Raw genomic sequence first — 22,335 nt, forward strand, 5'->3', positions numbered from 1 at the left:
TCTATCAGGTCTTTTGAAAATTATGCTATGCCACATGCCAACTATTCCACTGTAATTCTTGGTTTCCTAACTGTCGGGGCACGCAGTCTGATGTATAAGCTGACCTGCACCTGCCTGGCGTGCAGGGTCCTGGGGTGACCCGTGCCCTCGAGACATCACAAGATGGTGGGGGTATAATAGAAAGATCACGAGCTTGGGGGTCAGAGGACCTTGGCTCTAGCCTTGGCTTACCCACTTTGGAGTTCAGTCAGAAAGAAGTAAGCTCTTCTAGAGGAGAGATTACTTGATTTTTTTTTCTATTTGTATCTCTAGTGCCTGGCAAATAAAATAATAAGTGCTTAATAAATACTTATTGATTGACTGTATGACCTTATCTGAATCAATGAATGTCTATGGACTTCATTTCAATCATTTTTCAGGCCTGTCTGACTCTGTGTGACCCCCTTTGGGGTTTTCTTTGCAAAGATACTGGAGTGATTTGCTATTTCTTTCTCCAGCTCATTTCCAGCTCATGAGGAAACTGAGGCAAATGGGGTGAAGTGACTTGCGCAGGGTCAGCCAGCCATAAGTATCTGAGATCAGATTTGAATTCGGGAAGATGAGTCTTCCTGCTTCCAGGCCTAGCATTTTAGCAACTGTAGCATCACTTAGCTGCCCGTACCTTACACACAGCAAGTGCTTAAAAAGTGCCTGGTAGCGAAAGAACTCTGGGAGATGACTATGAACCATTACAAAGAATTCCCAGTCCCTCTCTTTTTGTCCGCCTGTATCGTGGATTTCCTTCACAGGCTAATTGTACACTATGTTAAAGTCTGATTCTTTTGTGCAGCAAAATAACTGTTAGGACATGTATGTATGTATTGTATCTAACTTTTACTTTAACATATGTAACATGTATTGGACTACCTGCCATCTGGGGGAGGGGGTGGGGAGAAGGAGGGGAAAAGTTGGAACAAAAGGTTTCGCAATAGTCAATGCTGAAAAATTACCCATGCATATATCTTGTAAACAAAAAGCTATTAAAAAAAAAAGAAAAAAAAAGTGCCTGGTAAACTGGATCAAAATACTCCCAATTTCACTAAAATAAGCAGCAACGACCAAAACAGCATTAACCTCTCACTATCAGAACTTCTCATCCTTAGAGCATCCAAGCTGAAGGAGACCTTGAGGTTATCTCATTCATTTCAATTTAGCAGGGGAGGAAGTTGAGCCCCGGGTCGGGGCAACTTCTAGTCTGGGATCATGAACAGAAGAGCCTGGAGTGAGAACTTGTTTCCTGCATTCCAGTTCAGTGGTCATTAATAACATATAAGAATGATCGCAAGGGCTTAATGCTAAAGTTCCAAAGTCAAGTTCAGAGATTGTCTGGGCTGGGGACCTTTTCGTGCTCCCGCCCTTGGGCCACCTGAGGAAGCCCTTCTCAGAACCATGGCTTGAAATGTACAAGATGAGATCCACAGGATTTAAAAGGAAGCCAATTAGGGAGAAATTGAGTTGTGGAAATGATACAAAATCAAACAAGTGGGCTGATACCTAGGTGAGAACTCCGGGGCAGTCTGAGCCCCTTGTTTTTTCCATGGGAGGAAGCTGAGGCTCAGGGAGGGAGCCAGGTATTAAGAAATCCAGCTAAGCCTCTTCCCCCCATTTCTCCCCAGAACCCCACCCGGCTAACCCTTCCCTACCCCCCCTCTCCCCGCCCCGCAGACACTCTGCCTCCAAACACAGGACTCTTTCCAGTAGGCACTGACTTCCTCTTCTTGTTATTCTTTTTTTTTTTTTTAACACAATTTTCTTTTTTCTCTCTGAGAAGAGAACAATAGTAGGCACGTGACGGAAGGTGTTTATGCCTGTCTATTCCGAAAGAACTGCCAGAAAATCAGTAATATGGGCTGGGCCAGGGGTCAAACCTGCTTTCCTGCTGCTCCCTTCCTATCTCTCTATGTCAATGAAAGTCTGGTCTGATTAGCCCCTGAGGTGTGGAGATATAGTATCCCTTGCACCTGGTTCCCCCGCAGAGGTGAGAGGGATGGCAGGGCCCCAGTGCTATGGATCAGCTCCCAATCTCAGACTCTGGGCTGTTCTAAGCGGGGCTGGTCCAGACCTCCCCTTGTCCCATCCTACCCCAAGGTTGATCTTCGGGACCCTAGGGACCACCTTTCTGCCCAGACTGGCACCTGGAGCCTTTGGGAAGTCAAAGGTAAACCACAGCCTCCGCCAGACTCCTTTAACCATTAATTAACCCAGTGACATCCACCCAAAGTTCCCAGAGCACTTCCTGCCCCCAGAATATTGCACCTGAGGGGAAGCTGCCCGCCCTCTCCCACCTGCTCAAGCAAGCTGCAAGGAAAATTCCACGAAGCTGGTCAGCCAACTGCTGCCCACAATGCTTTTAGGGAATAATGCCTGAGCTGCCTCCCAGTAAGAAAAGGCAAGGTCTCCCCTTTTCGGGGCATTTCACCCAAGGGCCCCCACATCCATATTCATTCACATTAAAAATTACTTTCCAAATGAGGAAGAATTTGACCCTGTTCCATTTATGGAACAAAGAACCTGCACTTTGAATGTTCTCAAGTGCAAACAAATCATAAAAAAGAGGAGTTGCTACTCACACTGAAACCGATCCCCCCGCTTTTTTTTTTTGTCTGAGCAAATACTTTCAATCATTCTCTAGAAAAATATTAACCTGATCTGTGGTCAATAACAAGTTACTCAAGAATGCACGCTCTGCTGCAGCAATGGGGATGCCATCGGAGCTCAAAGCCTCTCAAGTCCACGCGGGGTCAGCCAGTGGAGGAGCTCCTTCTGCTACATCCCAACAGGGAAGTTCAGCGAGGAGCCACGGCGAGCACTGACACAAAGAGCCAGAGCCCAGAAACAGGCAACTTAACGATGCCTCGGCGGGTCCGTCTCCCACAAGCCAAGTGAGAACCACATTGATCTCAAAAAGCCTAGTCTGGCCTCTCACTCGGCCGGCCTTCTTGAAGGTCCTCAACGTGGAAGGATCCTAAATTTGTCCATGGAATAATAATACTAATGACAGCCTACATTGCGCTATGGGGCTTTCAAGTTGGCAAGGTACTTTTTGATCTCCTTCAGATCTCCCAACAAACCTGTGAGGTAGGCGTTATTATTTGCCCCTTCTGGAAATGAGGAAAACTGAGGTTTGGAAGAAGAACCCTTTTATGGCATCAAGTCTGACCACCTCATCTTTTAGTCAGCCCCGGCAGGTTAAGTGACTTGCCCAAGATCACACAGTTAGTGTCAGAGCTGGGATCGCAACCCAAAGGTCATCTGCCCCTAGACCCAGCGCTCCTGTGGCCTCTTAGAATGTCACTTCTCCAGCAATCTGCTTTCTCAAAGGCTGGCCTCCATGCCCCTGAAGGACTCTTTCCCCTTCTTTACCTCTTCAAACACCTGATTGTTCAGCTCAGAGGCCATCTCTTATAAGGAAACCTTCCTGTTTTCTCCACTTATAAGCTCCTTGAGGACAGCCAGGGGCTGCCTTGTTGTCTATCTATGCAGCCCCAAAGCTTAGTGCAGGGTCTTGCCATAGTAAACACCACCGGGTGCCTGGTGGAAAGAGTACTGTCTCAGAAGTCAGGAGACCTGTGCAAAAAAATCTCAATTTTACAACTTCATATTTGTGTGATCTTGGGTAAATCACTTCTCAGAAATAAATGTTTTTTTCTTCTTATTCTTGGTATTAAATCTTAGTTTCCTCCTTTGTTATGTGAGGGGGTTAGAGGAGATGGTTTCTAAGGGCCTTTCCGACTATGACATTCAATGCTTCTAGGAAACTTGGCAAACAAATATTGAAAACATATGGAATTGTTGTTTTAAGAAAACAAACAAAATAAGAAATAATTTGTGCCAAATGAGATGTTTTTTTTTTGTCTGCAAAGAATTGAAATCCATAAATAAGTTGGCCTAATTTTCTGATGCTATAAAAAATGAGTCTCTTTAGCTAAAAGTGCCACTATATTTAACATATAGAACATATCTGTGGTCTCTCTGGGGACTTGTCTGATATGGTAACATGAATGAAAAGGTGAATGGCTACTTCCTTTTGCTGTGATGGCTCTATGAAATCCAGGGTGAGGACATGCCTTTCACTGGTGCTGAGCACAACCTATCACAAACACTCGTCCTGTGTGGAGATTTTTTTGTCCATATCTTTCCACGATTGCTCTACCAAAGATCCAATTTGACGTCATACTTCCCATGGTTCTTTGGTGTGGACATGGATAGAGCACAGTGCCTAGAGTCAGGAACATCTGAATTCAAATCCTTCCTAATCTAAGATACACAGAGGTTATGTGACTTGCCTGAGGCCACACTTACTAGCTGTCTGACCCTGAGTAAGTCACTTAATCCTGTTTGCCTCAGTTTCCTCATTTGTAAAAAGAGTTGGACGACATGGCTTACTATCCCAAATGGGGCCAAAGAGAATCAGACATTACTGAAAGAACTGAACAACAACAGAATGGTTCTTTAAATTCTTCTTGCACTATCCATCTGTTATCCTTCCCTCTTGCTCCATGAACTAGCCCGCTTCCTTTTCTGGTCATATGGATCTCGAGTGCCACTTCTCTAGTGCAAGTCACTGTGTGACATGACATTTTCACTTTTTTAAGTGGGATGGCTGGGCCCGATCTCTTTCAAATGATCACGATTGGCAACATGGCATTCGAAGGTTCGATGCAATCAGCCAAATTCAAGGTAGCATGGAATAGTGGTTAAGACACTCAGACTAGGTATGGGCAAATCACTTAATCTCTGTGCCTCAGCTTTCTCATCTGTAAAGAGAAGAGGTATGGCCACAAAGGTCCATTCCAGCTCCAAGCCTACAGTTCCATGATCGTCAATCATCCACACCCAAAGCAACAGCTAGGAAACTTTATCATCACTAGGGAATCCCTCTTGTCTTTAGACTTGCCATGTTCCTGACAAATATATTGGGTGGCCATATGTTCCCCTATTTTATGCCTTGTTTGATGCTGACACTGAGCAGAGAGATCAACAAAGTTATCTCCATGGTCAATATCTTTGCTTTTGTTTATTTCCTATATTTAGAGTTAACAGATTGTTGGAACAGGTTGGGTTAGAACTGGTACAAATGCCCACAGTGTCTTCTCATCTTTACTCTTGTTTCTGTTTTGGGACTGCCTTTGCCTTTCTGTACCAGTGGAGGATCTGACTGCCCACCAGTGGTGCATTCCAAAATGACTCCCACAGCAATACCCGGTCGTTTGCTCTCTGTTTCAATAATACTTTTCATTCCGTATGGGGCTGGGCTGTGTTCACCATGCCCGGTGCCCTACAACTTGCTTCCCGAAGAAGATATTCAATGATTTGCAACTGTGAGGTATCTAGAGAAGTCTGGCTTTTCAAAAGCCTCTTTCATTTCTTAATTCCCCTACCCAGAAATCCTTTTCTCTGCTCACCTTCTTACTTAAATCACTAAGTATCAATATAAGTATATATGTTTGACCTCATTTGGAGCACTGATGTCAGTTTCTACATAAGGCCCTCTACTCCTTCACCCTCTGCAATTGCTACAATTATCTTCAAGGTGGCCCACTTACTCATGAGCCTCATGGGCACAACCAGGTGTCTGATGGAACAACGTGACTTTGGGCGGCCAATGGAGCCACCTCGGCTGACCTTTTCACATGCTTCTCCGAGGAGAAATTAAGAGCCGTCCTTCCACATCATCGTAGATCATGAGAACGGCAATAAGGCTGGGGGGTTCAGGTACTTCAGCTCACCGATCCACTGCCCATCAAGAATACCAGTAATTTGAGTTTGGGGAAGGTCAGAGGTCTCCGGGAGTCTTACTGGCCTTGTCTCCCCTTTTCTCACCACTCTGCCATGATCAGGATATAATGGGCAAAGGGCTTTGCAAGAATGAGGACCACTAATAATTTTAAAAATCTAATTCATGAGGGGCTGTGAGCACAAAATTCATCAACCAAGGGACTGTCTTGCTTCTGAGGAACCCCGCCCATACTTATCTAGACTCCTCCTCCTCAGACTACAGATATGATTTCTTCTTCCACCTGCTCTTAAAGTTCACTCTGGGACAATTACAGCATCAGAGACCATAGGATCATAGATTGATAGTTTTAAGGGATCTAGGAGATCTTCCAGTTTAATACCCTCATTTTACATGAGGAATATTGAGGCTATACATTTAGTAAATGGTGGAGCTGGACTTGCTTAACCTCTCATAGCCTTGATTTCCTCTTCTGTATCAATGGGGCTTATGATCACTCACTATAACATCTACCCCAAAGGGTTCTCTGAGATTCAAAAGAGCTCATGAATGTGAAGGGGCATTAGAGACTTATAAGCTCCATGGAAATGTCAGCAACTCCTGTCAATGCTAGTGTATAGTTGGCACAGACTTTGAGAAGCTAGTCACCTGGCACCCATCATGAGGCTTCAGAGAAGGCCTTTCAAGGAGTGGTCAGTTATTACTGTCCCCTGCTCTGGCTCAAAGTTATTCAGTGAAGCCACAGTGTCAAGTTCATTGTACACAATCAATAATGACCACAAAGAAACTGTTCCCAGTAATAAAAGAAAAGAATGTGGTCTTCTACAGACAGTGATCAGATATGAAGCTTCTATTTAAAGAAGATGTAATAATTAATAGGACTTGGGGAGGTGGTCAAAAATGAATTTCTCAACTCCCACCATGGTCTCCTCCTTTTAACTGGTTCACATAAACCATGAAGGCCATAAAATACTCACGCTACAAATGGAAGAAAACATATATTGCAAAGCATTAATTCTCTCTGTTCTTTTCCCCTCCTCCCCCATCCCACTCCACCCCTTCTAGCATTAAATGATGTCTATTTGTAAATGAAAAAGAGAGAGGAGGCTGTCAATGGAACTGCCCAAGCAGGTTCAGAAAACAGGGCACTCAAGCTCAAATGAGATTCTATGTATACTGTGAGAAATACAGTTGGAAGAAGGAACTGTTCTTGGTCAAGCACCTTATTGTATGTATTTGTGGCCCTTAAGATTACAGATGGACAAAAACTTTTGGGAAAACTGGAAAACAGTATGGTAGAAACTAGGCATAGACCAACATCTCATACCCCGTACTAAGATGAGGTTGAAATGGGTACGTGATTTAGATATGAAGGGTGATACCATAAGCAGATTAGAAGAACAAGGAATAGCTTACCTGTCAGTTCTATGGAGAAGGGAAGGATTTATGACCAAACAAGAGACAGAGAACATTACGAAATGCAAAATGGATAATTTTGGTCACATCAAATTACAAAGTTTTTGCACAAGCAAAACAAATGGAATTAAGATTAGGAGGAAAATAGAACACTGGAAAACTTGGCAGTAAAAAAAAAGCCTCATTTCTAAAATATATAGAGAACTGAATCAAATTTATAAGAATGCAAATCATTCCCCAGTTGATAAATGATCAAAGGATATAAATAGGCAGTTTTCAGATGAAGAAATTAGAGCTATCCACAGTCATGTGAAAAAAAAATGTTCTAAATCACTATTGATTTGAGAAATGCTAATTAAAATAATTCTGAGGTACCCAACCTCACACCTATCCCATTGCCTAATATAATACAAAAGGAAAATTATAAATGTTGGAGAATATGTGGGAAAATTGGAAAACCAATGCATTGTTGGTGGGATTGTGAACGGATTCAACCATTCTAGAGAGCAATTTGGAACTAGGCCCAAAGGGCTATAAAACTGCGTACTCTTTGACCCAGCAGCACTACTAGCTAGATCTGTATCCCATAGTGATCATAAAAAAGGAAAAAGGCCCCACATGTACAAAAATATTTCTTGTAGCTCTTTTTATGGTGGCAAAGAATTAGAAACTGAGAGGAAGTCCATCAATTGGGGAATGACCGAATAAGTGGTGGCACATGAAGGTAGTGGAATACTATTGTGCCATAAGAAATGATAAATAGGCGAATTGCAGAAAATCCTGGAAAGACTTGCCCAAACTGAGGCTGAGTGAAGTGAGCAGAACCAGGAGAACATAGTGCACATAACAGCAACATTGTACAACAACTATGACTGACTTGGCTCTTCTCAGCAATACAGTGAGCTAGGACAATTCCAAAAGACTTGGGATAGAGTTTGTCATCCACATCCAAAGAGAGAACTATGGCGTCTGAACAAAGGTCAAAGTATACTATTTTCACTTTTTCGTTTTTTTTGTTCCTTTCTCGTGGTTTTCCCCTTTTGTTCTGGGTCTTCTTTCACAACATGACTAATGTGGAAATATGTTTGACATGATTGTACATGTATGGCCTTTGTCAAATTGCTTGCCTGCCTTGGGGAGGGTGGAAGGGAGGAAGAGAGGGAGAATAGTTTGGAGCTCAAAATCTTACAAGGATGAATGTTGAAGACTGTCTCTATATGTAGTTAGAAAAAAATAAAATAATAGTAATTTTTTAAATAAAAATATCGTCTATATAGGGGTAGAGGAGGAAATTGAGGATTATAGAGAATCCCTTGGCCAAAGTCACACAGTAGGTGGATGAAAGAATTCAGACTGGAAAGCAGGTCACCCAAGTTCAAATTTGCAACTCTTTATGTTTGTTCATTAGTGAAGATACTAATTGCATCTTAATCAATGAGAGGAAAGCAAGCTGAACCCCACCTTTGGGGTATCTATGAAATCAAGCGACTTCATAAAATTTTATTTTCAAGTTTTTAAAAAAAACTGAAAATTTAATCAAAATGACAATCATATATATCCTCCTTTCCCACTCCCTTCATATCTGCTAATCAACTTATCCAACGATAGCCCAGCTCAGATGCCGCCCTCTACACAGTGCTTGTCCCAATCCCTCTTCCCACTCACAAACTTCCTTCCTCCTGTGACTTCTCAAGTACTCTGTTCTGTTACCTTCCAATGTATTTACAAGGTCATGCTATCCATCATAGCTAGCCACATTGGCAATATTGCTGTGGTAGAAAAAGTACTGGTACTGAGTCAGAGGATATGGGTTCAAATTCTACTTTTGATTCTTTTTGACATAATATGACCTGTGTGACTTTGGGGAACTCATATGCCCTCCTTAGACCTCAATTTCCCCATCTGTAAAGTGTGTGTGTGTGTGTGTGTGTGTGTGTGTGTGTGTGTGTAAAGGAGGATTGGATAAAGGCCACTGAAGTTCCCTTCTAGCTCTAGCCCTAGGATCTGTGTATAACCCCAATTGAACAAGTCCCTTTCCTGGGTCTCAGTTTCCCCCTCTGTAAAATGAGATGATTGGAATAGATAGCTTCTGAGGTACTGTTCAGCTCTAAATCTAGTATTCTATAAACCTCCAGACTATAAACTACATGCAGGTAGGGACTAAGTCTTATTTAATTCTGAATTTTCCCTAGTACTTAGTACTATGCTTAGCACAGCATAGGTGTTTATTAAACGTGTATTGGATTAAACTTAATATTTGATAGAATTGTATTGAGAAGCAAACTAAGGCATCTTAATTCACTTGTATCAGTCTTGAGTAGACTTTTTCCCACTAAAAATAATTATAATATAAAATCCTCATTCAATATGGCTTGCTTCCAAGCTAACCTTATTCTTCTATGTCTGTCAGGGCAGACCAATGGGTCTAAAGTACCATCCACAGTAGAGGAGAATGAAGATTGGCTTGGAAAGTGGATGACCACAGTTCAAGTCCACTTCCTAGCCATCTGCCTCTGGGCAGGTCAGTCGCTAATCTTTTGGAACCACAGTTTGCTCATGTGCAAAATGGGAATACTTGCGTTGGCCTCACCTGGGTTCGGTGGGCCTGCACTCATATAGTGCTGGGTTTCACATACAAACATTTGAGCCCCATGAGGAAGCTACTGTGGTTCTTCTCCCATCTTACAAATAAGGAAAATCAGTGATTTCTGAGGGAGCTGAGAAATATTAATGCCTTACCCAAGAAACCCATTAAATTTTAAGGTTAAAATGGAATCAGAAAGATACGAGTCCAAATTCTATACTCTCTCCATTATTCTGCTTCAGGCAAAATAACATAGCATGGGCTAGTCTTGAAGCCCAGAAGATATGGGTTTGAATCCTGCCTCTAATATTATTAGCCACGGGACCTTGGGTAGGACGCTTAACTCTAAAAGTGTGACAGATCAGTTGCTGGCCTGCATCAATTGGGGCGGGGGAGAGATTCCCTCTACCGGTGAGGTCCCCTAAATAATTCTAAATCCTTTTTAGATTTAGTTTTTCTGGAAATGGGTTTGCCTTCCAGAGGGGTTTGTCCCTTGGTCGGAAGGGAAAGCATGTCAAATTAGGTGGGGGCTGGGGGCCGAGGGTATATGGAGAAGGGGGACGTGGCAAGAAGTGTGTCACATGAGAGAATAAGTCCAAATGCCTGACCAAAAAGCAGACTGACAAACCCGGAGGTACAACGATGGAGACTGCTGGGGGGGAGGCACTCCAGAAATGGACTGGCCTTGTACAGTCGGGAGCTATCAGGGGCCATTTAATGCATTATTACCACCAGAGAAAAGAGATCTTTTCAAATACAGCAGTGCCATTCAGGAGTAAGGGAGCACGCTTAATCAGGCCATAAGGATGGTAGAGTGCTGTCTGCTTTCTACCATTATGTACGACAGTGAGAGCCTTAGAGCGAAAGGGGAAAACAGCAGCCTCTCAACAAAACCATATTTAGCGTCCTTCTGAACCCCACTCCATTAAGAGAATGGGCAAATGGAAACACACACCAGGGCCCACAAAAAGGCTCCTGGTCAGAGCATGTCTGACAAATCTCAGCAGCATTTAGGCCTTTTTGGAGAGTTCACACTAGGAGGGGTCAACACACAGAAGTGGGGCTGGGGCCTCTGAAAAGCTTTGTGGACTCAGTCACAGTAAATGAGCATTTCTGAAGCATCAGCCATAATATGCGCAAGGCACTGTGTGATAGGAAGAGAAAAACAAAACTAGACTCCTCCATCAGAGAATTTCTATTTTACCAGAGAGAAACATGTAAACATACAAGCATATACAGGATGATTAGGGCAGAGAGCAGGAAGAGAACTAATAATGATTAAGAGGGAGGGAGGGGAGAAATGGAAATCAAGAAAGGCTCCCTCCCTAAACTAATCTATTTATTTAGTGCTATACCAATCAGACTTCCAAGAAAATATTTTAATGATCTAGAAAAAATAACAACAAAATTCATATGGAATAATAAAAGGTCAAGAATCTCAAAAGAATTAATGAAAAAAAAATCAAATGAAGGTGGCCTAGCTGTACCTGATCTAAAACTATATTATAAAGCAGCAGTCACGAAAACCATTTGGTATTGGCTAAGAAATAGATTAGTTGATCAGTGGAACAGGTTAGGTTTACAAGACAGAATAGTCAACTATAGCAATATAGTGTTTGACAAACTCAAAGATCCTCACTTTTGGGATAAGAATTCATTATTTGACAAAAACTGCTGGGATAACTGGAAATTTGTATGGCAGAAATTAGGCATGGACCCAGACTTAACACCATATAGATCAAGATCAATCAATCAAGATAAGATCAAAATGGGTCCATGATTTAGACATAAAGAATGAGATTATAAACAAATTGGAGGAACATAAGATAGTTTATCTCTCAGACTTGTGGAAGAGGAAGAAATTTGTGACTAAAGACGAACTAGAGACCATTATTGATCACAAAATAGAAAATTTTGATTACATCAAATTAAAAAGCTTTTGTACAAACAAAACTAATGCAAACAAGATTAGAAGGGAAGCAACAAACTGGGAAAACATCTTCACAGTTAAAGGTTCTGATAAAGGCCTCATTTCCAAAATATATAGAGAACTGACTCTAATTTATAAGAAACCAAGCCATTCTCCAATTGATAAATGGTCAAAGGATATGAACAGACAATTTTCAGATGATGAAATTGAAATCATTACCACTCATATGAAAGAGTGTTCCAAATCATTATTAATCAGAGAAATGCAAATTAAGACAACTCTGATATACCACTACACACCTGTCAGATTGGCTAAGATGACAAGAAAAAATAATGATGAGTGTTGGAGGGGATGTGGGCAAACTGGGATACTGATACATTGTTGGTGGAGCTGTGAACGAATCCAACCATTCTGGAGAGCAATCTGGAATTATGCCCAAAAAGTTATCAAACTGTGCATACCCTTTGATCCAGCAGTGTTTCTACTGGGCTTATACCCCAAAGAGATACTAAAGAAGGGAAAGGGACCTGTATGTGCCAAAATGTTTGTGGCAGCCCTGTTTGTAGTGGCTAGAAGCTGGAAAATGAGTGGATGCCCATCAATTGGAGAATGGCTGGGTAAATTGTGGTATATGAATGTTATGGAATATTATTGTTCTGTAAGAAATGACCAGCAAGATGAATACAGAGAAGCTTGGAGAGAATTACATGAACTGATGCTAAGTGAAATGAGCAGAACCAAGAGATCATTATATAGCTCAAGAAAGATACTGTATGAGGATGTATTCTGATGGAAGTGGATTTCTTTGAAAAGAGACCTAATTCAGTTTCAATTGATCAATGATGGACAGAAGCAGCTACACCCAAAGAAAAAACACTGGGAAATGAATGTAAACTGTTTGCATTTTTGTTTTTCTTCCCACGTTATTTCTACCTTCTGAATCCAATTTTCCCTGTGCAACAAGAAAACTGTTTGGATCTGTACACATACATTGTATCTAGGATATACTAGGACATATTCAACATATATAGGACTGCTTGCCATCTAGGGGAGGGGGTGGAGGGTGGGAGGGAAAAATCGGAACAGAAGTGAGTGTAAGGGATAATGTTGTAAAAAAATTACCCTGACATGGATTCTGTCAATAAAAAGTTACTATAATAATAATAATAATATATATATATATGTATAAAACATAAAAAAAAAAAAGAAAAAGAAAGGCTCCCTGTAGGAAGGGGTACCTGAATTAAGCTTTGAAGGAAGCTGAAGATTCTTAGAGATAGAGAGGTATTGTCTTCCAAATCATGTTAGGATTTCTTTTATTATTATTATTATTTTATTAAAGCTTTTTATTTACAAAGCACATGCATGGGTAATTTTTCAACACTGACCCTTGCAAAACCTTCTGTTGCAAATTTTCCCTTCCTCCCTCCTTCCCTAGATGGCAGGTAGTCCAATACATGTTAAATATGTTGAAGTATATGTTAGATCTAATATGTGTATATATTTTTATATAGTTATCTGATTGCGCAAGAAAAATCAGATCAAGAAGGAAGAAAAAGAAAAACTAAAAAAAAAAAAAACAAACAAAAAAAAATGCAAGCAAATTACAACAGAGAGAGTGAGCATGCTATGCAATGTTAGTATTTCATAGCATATGTAAAATGGGAGTCAGGAGACCCAGGTATGGTTCTGTCTTTGGCCACTAGCTTGCTATGTGAGCCTTCCCCACCAGTCTGGGCCTCAGTTTCCCCTTCTGTCAAATGAAGGAGTTGGAACTCTAAGGTCCCTTCCAGATTTGTGGCTGATGTGTTGAAATAGATAAAAATGCAAATATCTGATAGTTCCACACAGCATAATAAACAATTTGGACATTTATATTTTTCTGGGGAAAAACGATCATAGCCCTTTGGTCAATGACAATGGATGAGTTTTCTTGGCCAAGCTGGTCAACCCTCAGGTCCCAAACTTTGGTGTAACTATCTACTCAGGTCTCCAAGGTTTATAATTACTTAACACAAAATCCCATTTGCAATACGCTTATCCATTAAATGGTATCTGACCACAGACATCAGCCCTTCGGTGTGTCCATTCTAGAATAGTCTCGGGTGAAAAAAGTGACCCAGGCAGTATAAATATTTGAAATGCCCTATTCCACGATATAGCACGCACCCCGGCATTCTGATCGCAGGCTCCATGCAGGGGACACCTGCCTGCCAGTCAGGGTGCCCGACGAGCCTCCGGGCTGATTTTCAGAGACAAGTGATTTGGCAGACATTTCTTAAACACATAATATGTGTTTTTGTATATGAGCAGATGCAATGCCACAGTTTCAAAGGGGCAGCCACCCAGCCTCTAAACTTTGATTAGTAATTTCTGCATATGAAATCACATGGGAAGAAGTTCTCTGGGCACATTTATCTAGCATGGGCATAGATGTCAAGGGTCAATTAAGATCACAGATTAGGCAGCTAAACAAAGAATCTAAAGAACACACCCAGTAGGCTTTTACTGAGAGGGATAAATATAGTATTGATGCTAGCAATGATAATAAATCAATGCTAAATAATCTAGTATCATTAATAGTAAAAGCTAATACAGTTCAAAGGCTGTGGAGTAGCAGGATCTCCATACATTAGCATAAGAGAGTAGAAGGAGTGCTGGATTTGAAAGCAGCAGAGTTAGGATCAATTCTCACATCTGTCACTACCTATATAATCTCTTGAGCAAAGAAAGTACTTCTCCCTATGTCTCAGTTTCCTCAGCTGTAAACCGTGTGTGTGTGTGTGTGTGGGGGGCTTTTTAAGGTCCCTTTTAGCTCTAAACTGAATATTCTTTGATCTTCTGTTGATCAAGAAAGAATTATTAAATTTAAGGTGAATAGAAAGTTAGAGAGCATGCTAGCTAGGTGTTCAGTCAGATGGCCTAGATTCTAGTTACTGTGTGACTCTGGGTAATTTGTGCCACACTTCTGTGCATCTTACACCTTCTGGCCCTAGTCAGATAAAAGGAGTTTGGGAGAATAAAGGAAAAGAGCAGATGTAAATGTGTTTCAAAAATAGACTCACCGGGTAGAAATGTTGACTATTACTATTATTTCTTGATTTTCTTTTAAGTCCTGGACTTGATTTTAAGAACAACAAATTTGACATTCTACAGAATTGATGGCCAGTAATTCTCAGGATATGACAAAAAGAATGAAATTGAGTTTCTTTTTTTCTACATCTGGAATAAGCAATCATATATTGTTAAGGTAGTAACTATCTGTAGTATTCAATTCTATTTCCTTTAGCTCTGTTTGAATTAAATGGGCAATACACTCATCACACAGTTTCTTTTAGGTCCAGGGCATTTGGCCAGTTTTTTTGTCTGTTACTACATTATAAGCTTCTTTGAGGGTAGAAACTGAGTTTTCCACATTTTTCTCTCCCTAGCATTTGTCTGAATAGATACTGAATGAGTGATTAAATGAATAACCACTGCTATTGTCCATGGAAGGGCAGGGTTATGCAGTTTAACCTGGGCTTTGGGAATAAGTACAAAAAGCTTAGCGGCCTGCACAATTAATTTCCAATAATAATCACAGCAGCTCACATGATCAAGCGCTTTTAGATTTACAAAGCAATTTATATCTGTTTTCTCATTTGATTCTCAAAACAACCCTGTTTTTATTAAATGGCTGCTTTTATTGTCTCCATTTTATAAATAAGGAAGTTGAGGATCAGAGAAGTCAATTGACTTACCCTGGATCATGCACCTAGTTTGTGTCTGAGGTGGAATCAAAGCCGGATCTTTGTGACTTAGACCAGGACTTCTAAAAATTTTTCCACTCACGCTCTCTTTTCATCTAAGAAATTTTTATGCAACTCCAGGTATATAGGTATATAAAATAGGTATGCAAATCAACAAACTACTGATAATAAATCATAATTTTTTGACCCCATATGTGATTGCAACCCAGAGTTGGGCTCCAGACACTATGGCACACTTCCTCTCCATATTAGATGAGTCACAGAGTATGTGAATATATCTGCTTTGGATCTGAATTTATCCTATCAGGCTCACCTTCAGATTTAGGAGGGCTCAACATGGGTTTTTTGGAAGGGGGAGGGGTGGGCGGGGTAGCCTATAATAACCAAAACATTTCAAGAGGTTCCTATTATGTGAAAAAGTATGGCCTGGAATACTGTTATCTTTTAGCAGACAAAAAGCTCCTAATGGCTTTCCTCTGAGGAGCACTCTGTAATTTGTGACTTTTCCACAATTAGCTTCATATTTTATTTATGGTGTGTAATGAACTGCACGTAGAAATCATGCAAGGCACTTTGCTGAGCCAGAAATCCTAGGCTTACTGTTAGAGAAGACTTCATAGTAGATTGAAAAACAAAGCCCTCAACTCCATCAGCCCACTAGGACTTCCAATCAGAACTACTCTCCTAAAATGCCGAAATATTGAGAACAAAGCTCCCTCAAAAATGGCTTCCTCAGTCCCTTGTCACTGTTGGAAAGTTCTTCTTTCAGAAGATCTTCCAGGCTGAAGATTAAGAGCCCAAATGAAACAGTTAACTATTCATCTCTTCAACAAACATGAACGACCTACAAGGCAGCACACTCTGTTCTAGATGTTAAGGGGGCCTGGAAAAGATGTTTCTAAAACTAAGGGAGTCTAAGATAATCACTCAATGTTTCAACTCTAAAATGAGGGATGACATCTGAGCTTCCCTTCTCCTCCCTATGATCCTCTGCTATCTCACTGGCCTTGGTGATAACTTAGCAGTGGGTACAAAAGTATTACAGTATTTTTTTTAAAGAATCTTAGGAATCAAACGATCAGCAAGTGGTCATTCAGCCAAGCACTGGGCTAGATGTTCTTATTCAGAAAATGTGTGTTTGTTTGGTAGCCCGGGTCTGTAATTTCCTGGGTATAGGAATGACACCTACCATCAGGGTAGACGGGTGCTTGTCTAGGACTTACAGAATTGGGGAGCTACTGGGGACACAGCTTAAGGGACTTGCTCAGGATCACAGGCTCCATGGGATTTGAAGCCAGGTCTTCCTGACTCCCAAGCTGACCCAGCAGCTACCACTCCAAGCTGTCTAATATTTATATCTTATTCCAAAAATTAAGCTTAGTTCTTTCCTTTATATTTGGTATTTTAAATCCAGTACTGACAAATTCCTTCTTATCACAGAGACACCAGGAATGGGGGAACCTGCTCATATTTCTCTCTCTTTTTCTCTCTCCCTGTCTCTGTCTGTCTTTTCCTCTGCTTTCTTTTTCTCCTGACTCTCACTCTGTCTGTCTCTCCCCTACCACTCATCCCCCGCACCTTCCTACCTCACTTCAACTAATTTACTCAGTGCTGTTTCTGCCTGGGAATGGAGGTAATTGGGAAATTTAATAGTCTTTTCTTCAGTCTTATTGGTAGCAGTATAAAGTATTTAGTATCGGGGTCCCCTAATCTCTTAGGGAGTCCATGAACTTGGATGGGAAAAAAATAGCATCTTTATTTGCACTAACCTCTAACTGAAATTTAGCATTCCCTTCGATTATTTTAAGAAGAGGTTCACATGATTTTGAGAAAGGATTCACAGGCTCCATGATCCCCCAAAAGATTAAAAATTTCTCAATTAGAATGTCAAACTTTAAAAGAATTCTGGACTTAATATAGCCTAAATAAAATGGGCTATATACATGGTATATGGCCCTATACATGGTAATAGAACAGAAAATTGCAGAGGTCCCTTAAGCAAGAGCTTGCTCTTCTTTTAAAACATATAGGATGTCTGTAGCAGTCCTTTTTGTAGTGGCTAGAAACTGGAAACTGAGTGGATGCCCATCAATTGGAGAATGGCTGAATAAATTGCGGTATATGAATACTATGGAATATTATTGTTCTGTAAGAAATGACCAGTGGGATGATTTCAGAAAGGCCTGGAAAGACTTACACGAACTGATGCTGAGTGAAGTGAGCAGAACCAGGAGATCCTTATACATTTCAACAACAATTGTGTATGAGTATGTATTCTGATGGAAGTGGATTTCTTCAACAAAGAGAAAATCTAACTCAATTCCAACTGACCCATGATGAACAGAATCAGCTACATCCAGAGAAGGAACACTGGGAAATGAATGCAAACTGCATTTTTGTTTTTCCTCCCAGGATATTTTTACCTTCTGAATTCAACTCTTCCTGTGTGCAACAAGAGAACTGTGCAGTTCTGCACACATTTACTGTATCTAGTATATACTGTGACATATTTAACATATATAGGACTGCTTGCCATCTGGGGGAGGGGAGGAAGGAGGGAAGGGAAAAGTTGGAACAGAAGTGAGTACAAGGGATAATGTTGTAAAAAATTACCCAGGCATGGGTTCTGGCAATAAAAAGTTATTAAAAAAAGAAAATGAATAAACAAACACAACTAAAATAAATAAAAATTAAAAAAAAATATATAGGATTAATTTATGGCTTTTAAAGCTGTTCCCTTTCCATTTCTTTTAAGATCAAGCCATTACTTACTTATGAAGTTAATGATCAAGCCCAAAATATACTCTCCCATGAAAATATACTCTTTCCACCATTCCCAGGTCATTTCCTACATGGAGCCTGCTTTCCTTCCCTCAGGAAAAAGGAGTTCTCCCTTCCTTCTCTTTCTGCCCTTTATACAGATTTTAGGGACTCCCTGGGTTCTATTGGGCACAATTGGTTCTTTCTGAGCATATAAATAACCCTACTAGACCATCAGCTCCTTGAAGGTTGGGTCTGGGTCCTATTTTTCATTAGAACCCATTCAGAAAATAATAAAAACTTGATAAACCCTTGTCGAATATGGGGCTGTTTCAAAACACATGGCATAAGCACATGGGGGCTCTTAAAATATCAAATTATAATCCCAAAGAAATATTTTCCCTTTATAAAGACCTTTTTGTAGGGTGGATTCAGGCCTATGATTTCATCTGTGTGGGGAATCTAAAATGACTTTTCCAGAGTCACACATTTAGGACCCCAGGGCTTCCTGGCCCCACAATTGCCCCTCCATCCATTTTACCTCACCTATATGTTTATGGATCTCAACAGTAAATTATCATTACACCAGGCTGCCTGTTTATATAGCTTAACAGTAAATTATAATAGCATGGAATTAGTGGTTCTGAGCCCCTGTCCCCCTTTTACCAATGAATATTCTATATTACATAGTGCTTAAATTTCTTTACAAAAAAACCCAAAAAACAAACTTCTCTAAAACGTGATCTCTAAAGGTCACTATGTGCCCAAGAAGGATTTTCCTGTAGTAAATCCATATCTTTTCTGAGCACACACTATACCACCCACTCACATCTGAAACAATCAACTCTAAGCCAAAACCAACCCCCCCACCCCAGCCTTTACCCTTCACTCCAAGGGGGAAACAAGTCAGAGGAAGGGCTGGCTTTAAGGGAAAAATTTCTTTTCCCATCAAATAAGCCAAGAGCTCAATTCTGATTAGAAGTGGCTAAATTGAAGCTGTAGAATCAACAGAGACAGACCTTGGTGCTATTTTGTAGCTGGGTCCTGGAGGAGTCTCACTAGGAACCCATTACATCCATAGTCACAAAAAAGCAAGATGGCTTCTTTGCAAAGAACACTGGGCCTGGATTTTCTTTCCAGTTGGATGGTCTCCTTTCTAACCCCTATCACTGAGTGGGGTCTCAGCCAACTTACTTCTCTCTAGGCCTCAGTGTTCTGAAAAGTCCTACAAAGTAGTAAGGGCCCTTTCGTTTGGTTCTGGCTGGAGAACCCTACAAGTCCCATACAAGTACCCACAATATTTTTGAGATTTTTCCATAGTAAAAGAAACACAATTACCTGGTGAGGGGGCTTCGAGGGATAGGGCCGGCTTCTCCTTTCGGCAGAGGGTATCTCTGGCGCCATGCCATTGACTTTCAGGTAAAACGGCACCCACTCCCAACCAAACATAGCTGTGTCCTGGAGCAGCACCTCAGAGGGTCTGAACAAGGAAGAATACACTCCTGCACAGGGGCAAGCCAGGAAGGAAGTGCAGGGGTAGACTGAGAGTGAAGCTGACTGGAAGAAGATGTAACTTTTTGGGTCACATGATGATCTGGGGGAGAAAAATCATGTTGACTTTTCTCTCAGGCCAGATTTTTTTCCCTTCAGCTATCTTTACTATGTAGCATTTTTTAAAAAACACATTCCATTTTGTCTTGTGATTTTTCCAGAATTTCCACAAAATGTTACTATAATCTGCAGGTGGCCTTCATTCCCACACAGGCTGAACTAAATCTTGCTTTTTCCTCCCCTTTTCTTTCTTTTGGCCTCTCTTCTGTTTCCACAATTCTCCCCTTTTCTCTCCCTCTTTTTCTCGCTCCCTTTTTCTTTTCTTTCCTCCTTTCTCTCTCACCTCCCCCTCTCTTCTCTCTTGCTTTCCCTTTTCTTCACTCCCTTGCTCTTTTTCTCTCTTATCTTTTCTCCTTTCTCCCTCTCCTCCCTCTCTTTTCTCCTGCTTTAAACCCTCTTTTTTTCTCACTCCATTTTCCTCTCTCTTTTTCTGTATTATCTTTTCTCCTTTTTCTTTCTCCTCTTGTGTTTCTCATTTTCCTTCTCTCTCCCTTGTTCTCTCTCTCTGATCTTTTGAACTTTCTCTCTGTCCTTGCCCTCTTTTATCTCTTCCTTTCCCTTTTTTCCATTTCTCTCCTTCTCTTTTATCTTTTCTCCTTTCTATCTCTCCTCTCACACTCTTCTCTCCTGCTTTCCGCCCTTTTCCTTCTCACCCCCCCTTTCCCTCTCTTCCTCTCTGATCTTTTCTCCTTTCTCTCCTCATCCTCTCCTCTTCCTTCTCCTCTTCTCTTTCTCTCTCTCATCTTTTCTACTTTCTCTGTCTCCTTGCCCTTCCTTCCTTTCCCCTTCTTTCCAACTCTCTCTCTCTTTTCCCCTGTTATCTTTTCTCCTTTCTCTCTTTCCTCTCTCTTTTCTCTTGTTTTCCACTTTTCCCTTGTCACTCCCTCTTTTCCTCCCTATATCTTTTTCTCTCTTATCTTTTCTCCTTTCTCTCTTTGCTGTCTCTTCTTTCTTGCTTTCCTCTTTCCTTCTCTTTCCCTTTCTCTTTTTCTCTTATCTTTTCTACTTTCTCTCTCTCCTTGCCCTCTCTTTTCTCTCTTACTTTCCCCTTTTCATTTCTTGCTCCCTCTTTCCCTCTCTTATCTTTTCCCCTTTCTTTCTCTCCTCCACCTTTCTTCTCTCCTGCTTTCCCCCTTTTATCTCACTCTCTCCTCTCCCTTTTTCTCTTTTCCTTTTTTCTCTTTCTTCTCTACCTTCTCTCCTGCTTTCCTCTTTTTTCTTCTCACTCTTTCTCTCTCTAACTTTTTCTCTATTATCTTTGTTCCTTTCTCTTATCCACCTCTCTTCTCTCGTGTTCTCCTTTTTTCCTATTCACTCCTTCTTTCCCTCTCTCTCTTTTTCCCTCTTTTATTTTTCTCTCTCTCTCCTCACCCTTGTTTTTCTCTCTTGCTTTCCCCTTTCCTTTCTCTCGCTTTCCCCCCTTATCTTTTCTCCTTTCCCTTTCTCCTCCACCTTTCCTCTCTCTCTTGGTTTCCCTCTTTCTTTCTCTTTCTCTATTTCTTGCTTATCTTTTCAACTTTCTGTCTCTTTGCCCTCTCTTTTCTTTCTTCCTTTCCCCTCTTTTCCTCTATCTCCCTCTTTCTCTTATCTTTTCTCCATTGTCTTTCTCCTCCACCTGTCTTCTCTTTTGTATTCCCCCCTTTTCTTCTCGCTCTCTCTTTTTCTCTTATCATCTTCCCTTTCTCTCTCCTCCTCCTTTCTTCTCTTCTGCTTTCCCCCTTTTAGTTCTTGTTCCTTCTTTCCCTTTCTTTCTCTTTCATCTTTTCTCCTTTCCCTTTCTCCTCTACCTCTCTTCTTTCTTGCATTCCCCTCTTTCCTTCTCTCTCCCCCATTCTCTCTTTTTCTCTTATCTTTTCAACTTTCTCTTTGCCCTCTCTTTTCTCTCTTCCTTTCTCCTTTTTCCATCTTTCTTCCTCTTTCTCTTTTCTTTTCTCCTTTTTCTCTCTTCTCATCCTTTCTTCTCTCTTGCTTTCCCATTTTAATTTCTCACTCCCTCTTTCCCTGTCTCTTTTTCTCTCTTATCTTTCCCCTTTCTCTCTCTCTTCTATCTTTCTACTCTCCTGTTTCCTCCTTTTTCCTTCTCACTCTCTTTCTCTAATTTTTTTCTCTCTTATCTTTTCTCCTTTTTCCCTTTCCTCACCCTCTCTTCTCTCTTGCTTTATCTTTTCCTTCTGGCTCCCTCTTTCTCTCTTTCTCTTTTTCTTTCTTATCTTTTCTACTTTCTCTCTCTTCACCTTCTTTCTTCCTTTCCCCTTCTTCTATCTCTCCCTCTTTTTCTCTTATTTTTCTATTTTCTTTATCTTCTCTCTTGCTTTCCCCTTTTCAGTTTTTGCTCCCTGTTTCCCTTTCTTTTTCTTGCTTATCTTTTCTCCTTTCTCTTCCTCCTCCACCTCTCTTTGCTTTTGTGTTTCCCTTTTCCTTCTTGCTCTCTTTTTCCCTTTATCTTTTTGCCTTTCTTTCTCTCCTCCACCTCTCTTCTTTCTTGTGTTCCCCTTTTTCCTTCTTGCTT

The 22,335-nt window shown here is 40.9% G+C and overlaps 1 protein-coding gene across 6 annotated transcripts in view; it reads right to left on the bottom strand.

Annotated features, from left to right (window-relative positions):
• MBNL3 (muscleblind like splicing regulator 3) overlaps positions 1-22,335 on the bottom strand; it is a 153,833-nt gene that overhangs the window by 46,834 nt on the left and 84,664 nt on the right. The window contains exon 1 of one of the 6 annotated variants that reach the window (XM_031944645.1): positions 19,554-20,057. The exons of the other annotated variants lie outside the window; for them this stretch is intronic. Within the exon in view, the coding sequence (XP_031800505.1) occupies positions 19,554-19,664 (111 nt within the window). The 5' untranslated portion in view covers positions 19,665-20,057. Of the gene's footprint in view, positions 1-19,553; positions 20,058-22,335 lie in introns of those variants that run through there. 6 annotated transcript variants of the gene reach the window in all.

The sequence above is a fragment of the Sarcophilus harrisii genome, chromosome X (genome assembly GCF_902635505.1).
Source record: "Sarcophilus harrisii chromosome X, mSarHar1.11, whole genome shotgun sequence".
NCBI classification, from domain to species: domain Eukaryota; kingdom Metazoa; phylum Chordata; class Mammalia; order Dasyuromorphia; family Dasyuridae; genus Sarcophilus; species Sarcophilus harrisii.